The 11,691-nt window shown below is 54.3% G+C and overlaps 1 protein-coding gene across 3 annotated transcripts in view; it reads right to left on the reverse strand.

Moving 5' to 3' along the window:
- Ripor3 (RIPOR family member 3) overlaps positions 1-11,691 on the reverse strand; it is a 75,462-nt gene that overhangs the window by 13,837 nt on the left and 49,934 nt on the right. For 2 of the 3 annotated variants that reach the window (XM_031372833.1, XM_031372832.1), the window contains exons 3-5: positions 5,338-5,481; positions 2,885-2,963; positions 203-226 (exon numbers count right to left, since the gene is read on the reverse strand). In XM_031372833.1, the coding sequence (XP_031228693.1) occupies positions 203-226; positions 2,885-2,963; positions 5,338-5,481 (247 nt within the window). Of the gene's footprint in view, positions 1-202; positions 227-2,884; positions 2,964-5,337; positions 5,482-9,064; positions 9,381-11,691 lie in introns of those variants that run through there. The other variant, XM_031372834.1, reaches the window with a different exon arrangement.

Genomic DNA, 11,691 nt, shown 5'->3' on the forward strand with positions numbered 1-11,691 from the left:
CCCATCTCACCCCCTCACCCCCTCACCCCCTCCCCAGGATCGGGATACTGAGCTCAGACCTCAGAGAGGCTCACCCTGGGACTCAGTTTCTCTGCTTGTAACATAAGGGGAAGCTCAAGTGTTCTGCCCAAGTGCATCTGGGATGGAAGGCCACCCCAGACAGTCTGACCTACCCTGGGACCACACAGGGACACGGGCTCACCTTGTCTAGGTCATAGTAGAAGGCCTGCAGAGAAAAGGAGAGTGCCAGCCTCAGGGACCTCTCACCACGGGGCACCTGAGCGAAGGGCGAAGCCAATGCCTGCCCCACTCGTGGCCATGGACACACAGGGGGGAAATGAACCAAAGGCCTGCATTATGGGCAAGCCAGTTCTAGGTCAGGCACCATGTCTCTGTCTGTCCCAGGCAAGTTACTCAACCTCTTTGAACCGCCCTTTCTTCCTATGTAAATTAGGCATCAGTCATTGTAATGGTCAATATCGACTGCCAACTTGACAAGCTGGATCTAAGATCACTTTGAAGACAATCATGCCTGGGAGGGAGTTTCTAGATGTGATCAATTGGGGTGAGAAGATGAGCCCTAAATGAATGTGGTGGTGTCCCAGAGGCTGGGGTCCTGGGCTACATAGCAAGGAGAAAGCTAGCTAAATAACAATTGTCCAACTCACTCTGCTTCCTGGCTGTGACCGCAATGGGCTGCCTCACCCTCTGGATGCCTTGCCTTGAGCTAAAGCTAGCCTTTTCTCTCTTAAGCTGTATATCTTGTCACAACAGGGAGAGAAGTAGTAGGCACACAATGACTGCGAGATCACAGAATTCAAAGTTCAGCTAAGAAATGAAGCCTTAGGCCAGCGGGATGGCTCCATGGGTAAAGGTGACTGCTGCTAAGGGTGGTGATGTGAGTTCAATGTCTGGGACCCACAGTTGTCCTCTGACCTCCACAGGAGCACTGTGGCAGGTGCATACCTGCTTTGCCTCCTCTCCCTCACACACACACACACACACACACACACACACACACACACAAACAAATAAATAAATAAATGTAACACATTCAGAAATGAAGAGCAAGGAAGGATCTGAGATTTTTGAAAAGGTATTCTTAATTCAGGCTTCTTGGAAACCCACAAAACCCTCCCTGTGGGGTTCAGGCACTCTGTCCAAGATGTGGGGTCCCCATACTCCCCCGTCACCAGTGTGATATAGCATCGGGCAGGGGAGACTTGAGACAGGCCTCTTCATATACTGTCTACCTGAGAGAGTCTTCTAGACTTGGGCATGCTGTGAGAACGGCTGCGCCCCCATGGGGTTAGGCGGTCCTAGGAGTGGGTGAGGTCTCGGTAGTGCCTCTCCCCTCCCTCTGTTCTGGCCCTCACCCAGTCGCCTACTGAGGGAGGCTCCATGTTCGCCCAGCTCTGCCTTCCCTTGTGGCTGACACCCACACGAGACTGAGCCTTCCACCCTGCCCAGAACCCTAGTCTTCCGAGTCCGTGGGAGCAGGGACCTAGAGAGGACTGAGAGCTGCTTTGATATACAATCTTTTCTCCCGTTCTGAGTTCGAATCCAGCCCATTCTGCGGAGGGACAAGGGGACACAGCAGGGAAGAAGTTCAGAGCATGTGACGAGACACCAGCTTTGCTCCTGGCGTGTGACCCAGGCAGGCTGGGTGACACTTTCACCAGGCTGGTGATGTAACCTCATTTGTAGAAATGAAGACGGTCTAAGGAGGTGTGTATTTCTGACTATTCAACTGTTGAAGCAACGGATAGCAGAGAAATGGGAAATTCTCAGGAATTTCATGCTGGGCTAAGGAAAGAAACTGCAGCTGATGGGAGGACCTGACTTCTCAAAAGGTCTCACACACTTCTCCAGACTGCCTGAAGCCCAGATAGAGTGGTGTGCGGGGCCACACCTCCAGCCGGGACTCTATTTAAACTCTGATCTCACTTCAGGACCATCAGACTTTTGGGGTGTCCCCTGGGTTCCCTTATTCCTGTTAACATACTGGCTAAATCTCCCCCTTCTGCTTTCCACTTTTAATTTGGCTCTTCTGGTTGGGTTAGTAGGGGCAGGAGGCTGGACTGGCCCGGGACATAGAGTCTGACCCCTAAGTTAAAGAAGAGTGAGAGGGCTGGGCGGTGGTGGCGCACGCCTATAATCCCAGCATTTGGGAGGCAGAGGCAGGCAGATTTCTGAGTTCGAGACCAGCCTGCTCTACAGAGTGAGTTCCAGGACAGCCAGGGCTATACAGAGAAACCCAAAACCAAAAAAAAAAAAAAAAAAAAAAAAAAAAAAAAAAAAAAAAAAAAAAAAAATGAGTGAGAGGATCAGAGTAACTAAAGACAGAGACAAGGGGCCCCTGGCTGGAGTGGTAAAGCACAGGACACCTACTGATGACCTAAGCTTCTTACAGGGCCACAGGCTTAGAGCAAAAAAAAGATGGTTTTGCTTGTCTGAAGATCAAGTTTATCTGGGCATCCTGTCGCTGTGTTGTTGGGTTGGTTGTTGATACACTGAGCCCTGCACCTGCCAAGGCTGAGTCTGGCCTCAGATGACACCATGTCACATTGTGGTCACATGTAGTACCATGATATCTGAAGAAAACTGTCACCTTGGACATCAGGACATACAGGCTCAGCTTGGGGCAGGGGCAGGGCCTGTGACAGAGAAATGGCCACTTCCATGAATAACATGAACTGCCTTGTCCTGGTGTGTCTGAGGGCAAATCTGGGGATCAGAACCATCGAGACATATGTACCTCTGCAGTTGCCTGTCTGACAGCCCCTCCCGGAACCACGGAGAGGAAAGGTCACCACAACAGGCCTCTGGGTGGAGACCACTAACCATCTTTTGGCTAAAAGTCATCTTCATCCTGGCCACTCACCAGCCTGGAGCCCCTCTGGGTGTCCGTATGTCGCCCGCACAGGTAGTCCAGTTCGGCCTGCTGCTCACACAGGTGTTCGCTGCAGGGGGCGGGGGGGCGGATTGGAGCAGAATGGAGGAGTGGGCTAGCTGTCCCGGCATAAGGGGATCCCTCTGTTACCCCAGAACCCCACAAATCAGTCTAGCTGTTACAAGTACATTGTGAAGATGGCTATATGGATCCTTAAAGGGAGGGGGACTTGGGGGGTAGGGGAAGCTGAGGACAGCATGGTGGATAGAAGGGAGGGAAGGAGGCAGGGGCTAGAGGCTGTGAGAACAGGCAGAGAGGCTAACACGGAAAAGAGAAGATGAGACCATGGGGCCAGGGGGAGAGAAGAGAGAGGATCCTGGGGGAGGAAGGAGGGAGAACCCATAGGGAAAAGTAGGGAGGACCCAGGGGGAGGGAGGGACCAGGGGGAGGAAGGAGGGAGGACCAGTGTGGAGGGAGAAGATAAGACTCATAGAGAAGGAGGGATGATCAAGGAGGAGGGAGAGGGAGGACACAGGGAGAGAGGAGGGAGAACCCATAGGGAAAAAGTAGGGAGGACCCATGGGGAAGGAGGAGGGAGGAGGGAGGACCCAGTGAAATGTTGAGCAGTGGAAGCATGAAGACTGCAGCTGAGGTGAGAGTAGCACCTGGGAAGGGAAAGTCCCTTCGGGTGACAACCCAGGGCTGGGCTCACTCTGATGATGGGCTCTGTCAGGGCAGCTGGCTGTCTGACCACACTGGCCGGCTCTGCCCCTCCTCTCTGATCCCGATAAGAGTGGACCCTCCAACCCAGATCCCAGGGTGCTGCAGAGGGCTTCTAGTGTCCTGGGTGGACAAGGAGGGGGGAACCCAGATCTGCTCGGCCAGGGCTCCCCTTCCCCAGGGTTCCTTCCCTCTGTGAGGCCTCGTGACCAAGGACACACACCTGGAGGGTTCCCAGCCCCCTAGGCCCCCCAGCCCCCTCTGTCTGACAGAGCCTTGGCCTCTTCTCCAATGCTGAGAGCGTTATCTAAGTTAGACCGAGAGTTTTGAAAACCTACTCCTCTCAGGGATCCTTCTATCCTCCCTCGTCTTGGGTCAGGGTGGCCTCTGCGCTGACATTACGGAACTTAGGTGCCACTGTGTGTGAGAGAGACCCTCAGAGGCCATTTTCTTGTAGGCCCAAGGTGTGTTCTTCCTGCTATGAGGGTTCTTGCCCAATCCACAGCAACATTGTTCCCTCTGTCCCTCTGTAGCCTCTGTCCTTCTGTCTCTGTCTCTGTCTCTGTCTCTGTCTCTGTCTCTGTCTCTGTCTCTGTCTCTGTCTCTCTCTCCCCTCGCTGGGCTTATTTTATCAAGATCAGCTCATTGAATGCCATCGGCTGCCCCAGCAGAGGAAGGACCCAGATGAGACTTCATTTCAGCACAGATTTGTCCCCTGGGGAGTCCTGCACTCCCAGCTGGGACACCAGCGCCCCCTCCAGGCCGCACAGCGCTCACAAGAATGGAGCCCAGCCACATCTATTCCCACTCAGAACAGAACCAAATCTGTTCTGCCTGTTTCCACAGCCACCTCTCTCCTTCCCACTCCTGTTCCTCCCCAATCCGCTCCTGGCTCCTCCTTACCCCCATCACATGCAGCAAGTCCACCACGAGTCTGTGGCTGTCAGAGGATCTCAAAGCCCAGGCCTACAGGCCTGGCCGCCTCCTTCCTCACCACAGAAGCTTCCATGGCTGTGATGAACAGCAAAGGCCCCCCCCACAGCTCACATGGCCCTGTCCCACTGTCCCCTTTACTCTGCTTCTCTTGCACTCCGAGGCCTCTGGCCTTCCTGTTGTCTCCCTCCCCTGTGGCTGTGCCACGGTATACCTGCCCAGGGACAGCTCTTTAAAACAAGTTAGACCCCTTCCTGCCTCACCTAATTCCTCCGCAGCACCTACACCACCTGACGTACTTCTCAGTACCACTGTCTGTCTATCTGTCTGTCTGTCTGTCTGTCTGTCTGTCTGTCTGTCTGTCACCGCAGACAGTACCACGAAGAAGGGCTTTCTGACTGGTGTACTCCTTAAGCCCCAGTAACTCACCATTTGTTCTCACTTCTGCCCAGCCAACCATCAGTCTCTGGTCCAGGTTCCCCTGGCTGCCTGTCCTCAACCCCACCCCAACACTGTGTGAGCTGAGATCTGAGATCAGAGCACAAACTCCCACCCGGGGCCTCTGCATGCCCTACCCCTGTGCATAGGACGTCGGTCTCCAGAGGCCAGCACGGTGCTGATAACTGCCTTTCACATCCTTGGCAGTCCCAGACCCTGTGTGACAATCCATGAGACCAGAGACTGTCTACCTGCCTCCCTGCAGCAGCCACATGCCCTGTGTCTCTCAGACAGACCACCATCCCCAGGGACAGGTGGGAAGGGTGTGAGGGGAGGAACGGCTCCCCACCCACCTGAGACCTCTCTTCAAAGCGTCAAAGATTTTCTTCACTTGCTGCGGCCGGGGGTCCAGGCACAGCGAACCTTTGCGCAGTGTTCCATAAGCCTTGGAGGATTTGGCTGCCCGGGACCGCACAGAGTTCCTGTTGATGGATTTTCTGTGGGAAGAGACAGAGAGTCAGGATAGCTGTCTGGGTTCCACTTCCATCACACCTTCATGATGCATTATCTTCAGAAAGCTGGGGTTTTGGGGGGCCTCAGTTTCCTCATCTGGAAAATGGGAGGCCTGGGTTTGACAATGAAGAGGACAAGAACAAAAAACTCAGCATCAGGAATGAGTTTTCAGAGAGGATGCTGCAAAGTAGCTGGACCCCTTGAGTGGCATACTCTGTGCAGGCAAAGCAGCATCCACGGGACTGAATCCTAGCCGGGGGGTTAGTGCAGGATGAAGAGAGAATCTCTGTGCACTGTGTAAATGCACTTACGTGTCAATAAAAAAAAGCCTTTGGCCAATGAACTCAGGCAGGAAATAGGAGGAGGAAGTTCTGAGAGAGAGAGAGACAGAGACAGACAGACAGACAGACAGAGACAGAGATGGGGGAGAGAGAGAGAAAGAGAGAGAGAGATTCTGGGAAAGAGTCAGGCATGGGAGATTCACCTGAACTCTGAGAAGACAGATCAGATGCATGAAACTGAAAAGGTAACCAGCCATGTATCACTCGGAATAGAATAAATTGGATTATTGAGATATGAGTAGTTGGGGAGCAGAGCCAAGGTGGTAAGTAGTCTAGACATTTGTATATGAAATAGTAAGTCTCAGAGTTGCTATCTCAGGGAACTGAAGGGCAGGTGGGAAAAAGCCACAGTTAAGGAGGACACAGGCACCTGCTCAGCCCCAGCTTCTCCTGCAGCCTTCCCTCAGGCATGGCCGCCAGCTTCTCCTGCGGCCTTCCCTCAGGCACGGCCCCCAGCTTCTCCTGCAGTCTTCCTTCGGGCACGGCCCTCCAGCTCTACTTGTTTCACTTGTGGCTTTACAGAAAATGGCTTCGATGGTTGGTTGTAACTATCAAACTGATACCATGTATAACCAACCACCAGGAAAGAGTCTTGGTGAGGGCTTTTCCAAATCAGGTTGGCCAGTGGGCATGCCTGGGGTGGGGGTGGGGCGTATGTCTTCATGTCCTTAATTGATATAGGGAGAGCCAGCCTGAGAGTAGGGGGCAGCATTCCCTAGGCTTGGGCGTTGACTATGTTGGAGCAGAGAAAGCTGTGCAGTCAGGCCGCTCCCACTTATTTCTCTCTGCTCCTGGTTACGGAAGTGCCTGAGCAGCTGCGTCCGTTCCGACCCAGAACTGTGAGCTAACTGTGCCTCTTCTCCCTGGAGCTGCTAGGCTGACAGCCTTCAGCATCACTTTCAGCCCTCATCAGACTGGGTGGTCCTCACTGCTCCAGCCTCGGGGCTAGGTTGCAACTGTGTCTAGAGCCAACACCACCCTGGGAAAGCCACTGGGCCTTCTGAGCAGCTCCATCCCCTGGATGCTGGGGGCAAGGAGAGGCCATTGGCTGAGCAAGGTGAGGATCCAGAAGGGTGGTCAGGGCGGCCTGCCACCCCCACGCAGACCGCTCACTCATGGCGGCGGGCTTCTGAACAGAAGGGATGGCAGCTCATTAAGCCCCTGCCTTCTTTAGTCAAAACGGTTTCCCTGGGGCTAGCACATGCCCCAAGCCTCCATGCATCATCTGTAAAACAGAGAAGCTGAGCGGCTCCAGTTCTGTGATTGGCACAGGAAAGCCAGTCCTTAGTAGGTGCTTTATACACGTGAGCTAATGTGAACAGCTACATCCTCCACTGCCAGTCTGGATAACAGATGCTCAGCTAACAGTGCGCTATCCCTAAGCTGGGAAGGCTATGCCATAGGGGCTGGAGGGCAGAGACATGGGGGGGGGGGGGGGGGCCAAGTCCCAACCCCTGCTCCAGGAACAGGAGGAGCCAGCAGGGTGTGGGGTGTGGGACACAGGGCACAGGGCATGGGTAGTCACTTACTACAGAATGGTCAGCTCAGATTGCAAACCCCTCCTCGACATAGTGGACTTATGCCAGGCAGTGGTGGTGCACGCCTTTAATCCCAGCACTTGGGAGACAGAGGCAGGTGGATTTCTGAGTTCAAGGCCAACCTGGTCTACAGAGTGAGTTCCAGGACAGCCAGGGGCTACACAGAGAAACCCTGTCTCGAAAAACCAATATACATACACACACACACATACATACATGCATTACATACATGCATACATACACACACATGCATACACACATACATGCATGCACACATACATGCAGTGAACTATGGGTTCTGAGACTGAATTGCTGCTCCTTCCCAAGCCTATCCATGCTGCTGGTCCCAGGACACACGGAGGATTGCTGACAGCACACTGTAGCCCTAATGACTAAGAGCCCAGGAGCTCAAAACCAATGTGAGCAGATTAGTGAGACCCTAACCTAACGATGACACAGTGTGTCTCAAAAACCAAACCAAACCAAACAAAATAGATAGTCTCATTTGTTAGATAACTGCAATCATATGGCTCTCTGCCTCTGGGGCTCATTAGCTCTGAGCTTTTGGGAGTCACCTACACCTGAAGCTGAAGACCTGACCTCCTAATGTCTCTGGACTTTTCTCTTCCTTCCTTTCTTCCTTCCTTCTTTCCTCCCTTCTTCCATCTTTCTTTCTGTCTTTCTCCCTTTCTTCCTTTCTCTCTTTCTAAGATCTCTGTGTGTCACCAAGGCTGACACCAAACTCAAACTCCTGCCTCAGCATCTCAAGTGCACTTATAAAAAACCAGAAACACAGGGCTTATCCATCCAGATAGGAGGTCACTGAGCAGCCCTGCTGGTCCAGTCCCCCTGGGGGTCTCCGTCCACAGCTGGAAGCAGAGGATTGTGGGTTAGTGAACCGGACAGAGGGGCGGGACACAAGCACATGGCTCTGCTCTCTCCTCGGACCTGAGAAAAGCCACTAGGCTAGTTCCTGCTGGGTGAGATGCTGAACATTCCACAGGTGGGAGACACGATGCAGACATGCAGCTTACTCAAGCCCTGTCTACTTGTCACTCTGTTTTGGGACCAACCCACGCCCCAAGTCCCTGAAACTGACACCCCAGCACCCCACCAACCCACCCTGTGCCTGGACTCAGCCCCTGTATTCCAACCCCAGACCTTTCACCATTCTGCCTCAGTCTCCTCTCCTGTAGAGGGGCAGACAATCACTCAGCAGGCACTTGCTGATTCCCGATATTTCAGGGGCTGGGACAGGACAGAGCAGTCACCAAGAGAGACAGACACCTGCCCTGAGAGATACAAGCCAGCTGGTGCGGCCAATGTCTGGCTCTCCCACCACCAAACTGTGTGGCCCTGGGCAAGTGATGGAGTTTCTCTGGGTTGCAATTGTCTCTCTGAGAACTGGGGTCCAGGACTGGTAAACAGCAGGGAGGACCACTTGCCTATCGAAGCTGGAGAGAAGTTTGGAACAAGCCTGTCAGATAGGACCTGATGATGCTGGGAAGGAAAGAGACCAAAGTGGGCAGGGAGGGGTGGTCCCCCAGTGGGCAGGGAGGTGGCTGGGAAGGGGCATGCCCCCATGCCCAGTGCCTGATGCTGATGTTCATACAGGCTGTAGTAACGTGATTTCTCAAAGCCCCCCTCCCCTCCCGCCTCTCCCCCTCCCCTGGGGCCACATCACCCACCTCTTGGACCGGGCCCTCCACAACGTTGCCATCTCAGGCACGGACAGACACCACTGCACACAAAGGGCCAGGTAGGTTCTGACAGGTGAGATTCCAGGCAGCCAGAGAACAGTGAGGTGGGAGGTGGCTTGGGGTGGAGCTGCAGCTCACTTCAGGGGTTCACAGTGCCCCCCCAGCTCACCCCTTCCCTCTCCCTCTGCCTCTCCCTGGGCTCCGGAGGCTCCAAGCCCAGCTGTGTCACTGAGCCTCTGAGGGCAGTGGCTCCGAGGGCTGGCACGGCGCAGCCTGGATGGTGAAATGAGGTGCCTGCTGCATGGCCAGTTGGTGTCACGGGCTGGGAGTAGTTCTGGGGGTGGATGTGTCACCAGCCCCATGAGAGCTCAGTAAATATTAAACAGCCCGAGGCCTGCCAGACAGGCTTCCAGGCACGTGCAGCCTGGCGTCCAGTGTTCGCAGGCAATCAAGCAGGCTCTGCAGCCATGACTGTCCTAGCCGCACGCGGGCCATGCCTGGGCAGGGTCTGTAGCTGACAGGGCCCTGCTCATGCGCTGAACCTGCCCAGCCTCGAGGCCTGCTTGTCCCTGGGCTGACTGCATAGACTGCTGGCACAGCAACGAGGCTGACCACACGGTCCTGACCCATGGTGGAGAGCAATGGCAGCTTTTCGTGCTTTGAACCTTCATCCCACCATTATTCCATGGGTCTTTGATCCTGTCCCCAGGAACCGTTTAAGAACCAAGCTTGATGACCTACCCCCATTCCTGGCTTCAGGGCGCCTGCCCGACAGTCCTGGAGGACTGCCCCGAGGCCATGCCCACCAGTGGAAGCTACTGACTGGGTCACTGGCAGCACGTGACCAGTCCCTCCCCAAAGCCTGGAAAGCGAACTGGCTTTATCACAGCGACCTATCACATCTTAGTACTAAATTCTATCAGATAACTTCCCCAAGTAAATTCTGTATCTGCGGGGTAGGAAGCCCTGGCTAACCCAAGAGTAGGGGTGGGACAGGATGGTGTGGAGCCCTGCTGGGTCATTTTGTATTGCCCATCCTGGTGTGGTCCCCTCACCTCTGTATCTCTGCCTGGTGAGCCATCTGGAATCAGGGGTAGGGCTTGAAGCCTGAAGCCCAGACACCGGGGAAATGGACAAAGGCAGGAAGTTAAAAACAGTTATGCAGTGGCTAGAGAGACCCCCTCAGCAGGTAAGAGCACTGGCTGCTCTTGCAAAAGACCTGGGCGCAGGATTCCCAGCACCCAAGTGGTAGCTTGTCTGTAACTTCAGTTCCGGGGGATCCAGTGCCCTCTTCTGGCCTCTTTGGGCACTGCATGCATATTGTACACATAACAGGCCGGCAAAACACGGGTAGATATAAATTTAAAAAATAAATCTAGGGCTGGCGAGTTGGCTCAGTGGGTAAGAGCACTGACTGCTCTTCCGAAGGTCCTGAGTTCGGATCCCAGCAACCACATGGTGGCTCACAACCACCTGTAATGAGATCTAACACCCTCTTTTGGTGCGTATGAAGACAGGTGCAGTGTATTAGGCCAGAGTGAGTGGGGCGGAGCAGAGGTCCTGAGTTCAATTCCCAGCAGCCACATGATGGCTCAAGGCCATCTATACAGTTACAGTGTATTCATACACATAAAATAAATAAATACATCTTTAAAAAAATAAATCTAAAACAAACAAACCCCCCAACTATGCCTCCTCCCTATTGCCACAGGCAACCTTCCCCATCTTAGACGGGAGACTGCCCAGGCCGGAGGCTGGATGAGAGTCACTCAGGACCTCAAGAGTAGCTAAGGCCTAGCAACCTCTAGCATGACACCCGAGCACGTCTGGAGGACTCAGGCACTCGCAGTATCAGGGCTCACTGCTCCAGGCCGCATGCAGACGCTGTGTACCTGGCTGACGGCTGTGAACCCAGGTACTACAATAGGACCTTCATCTTCCAGGGGCTCCGGGGCAGCCGAGTTGGGGAATCCCTTGGAACTTTTTGAACAGAAGTCCTAATGGGGCTTGAGGGGACACGGCCCATGGATATGGGGTGCTCTGAGGCCTGAAAGCAGCAGGGTGGGAATGTAACGTGCGAGCATCACCCGGTGGCTGGGAAGAGCTCTTTGTCTGTCACGGGGGCCAGGCACCAGCCGCATGGTGGGCAGCAGCCCCTCCTCTCCTACTGAACTACACAGGGCCTCCGTGGATCAGCTCAGAGAGTCCCAGGCTATCTGCTCCTTGGCCTCATCACACACAGACCCCAGAGTGGGGTCAAGGAGGCCCAGGCAGAGGCAGCATGGAGATGCCCAAGCTGAAGAATAGCATCGTTCTCCTCGGGGTTACACGCAGCCACCCCCAGCAGCATTTATACAGCACCTACTATATACAGCACCTACTGTATACAGCACCTACTTTTCTCACAGTGGCACCAATCTCTCCAAGGCCAGTGACTACACCCAAACACCAAGGGTTTGGGGCCAAACTCTCTCCCATCCAAAACTTGTGCTTAAGCCTTCACGGGTCCCTGATACTGAGGACATGCCCCCCCCACACACACACACTCACAGGTCCCTGATACTGAGGACACACACACACACACACACACTCACAGGTCCCTGATACTGAGGACA

Source organism: Mastomys coucha, unplaced genomic scaffold, assembly GCF_008632895.1.
Source record: "Mastomys coucha isolate ucsf_1 unplaced genomic scaffold, UCSF_Mcou_1 pScaffold15, whole genome shotgun sequence".
Classification (NCBI taxonomy): domain Eukaryota; kingdom Metazoa; phylum Chordata; class Mammalia; order Rodentia; family Muridae; genus Mastomys; species Mastomys coucha.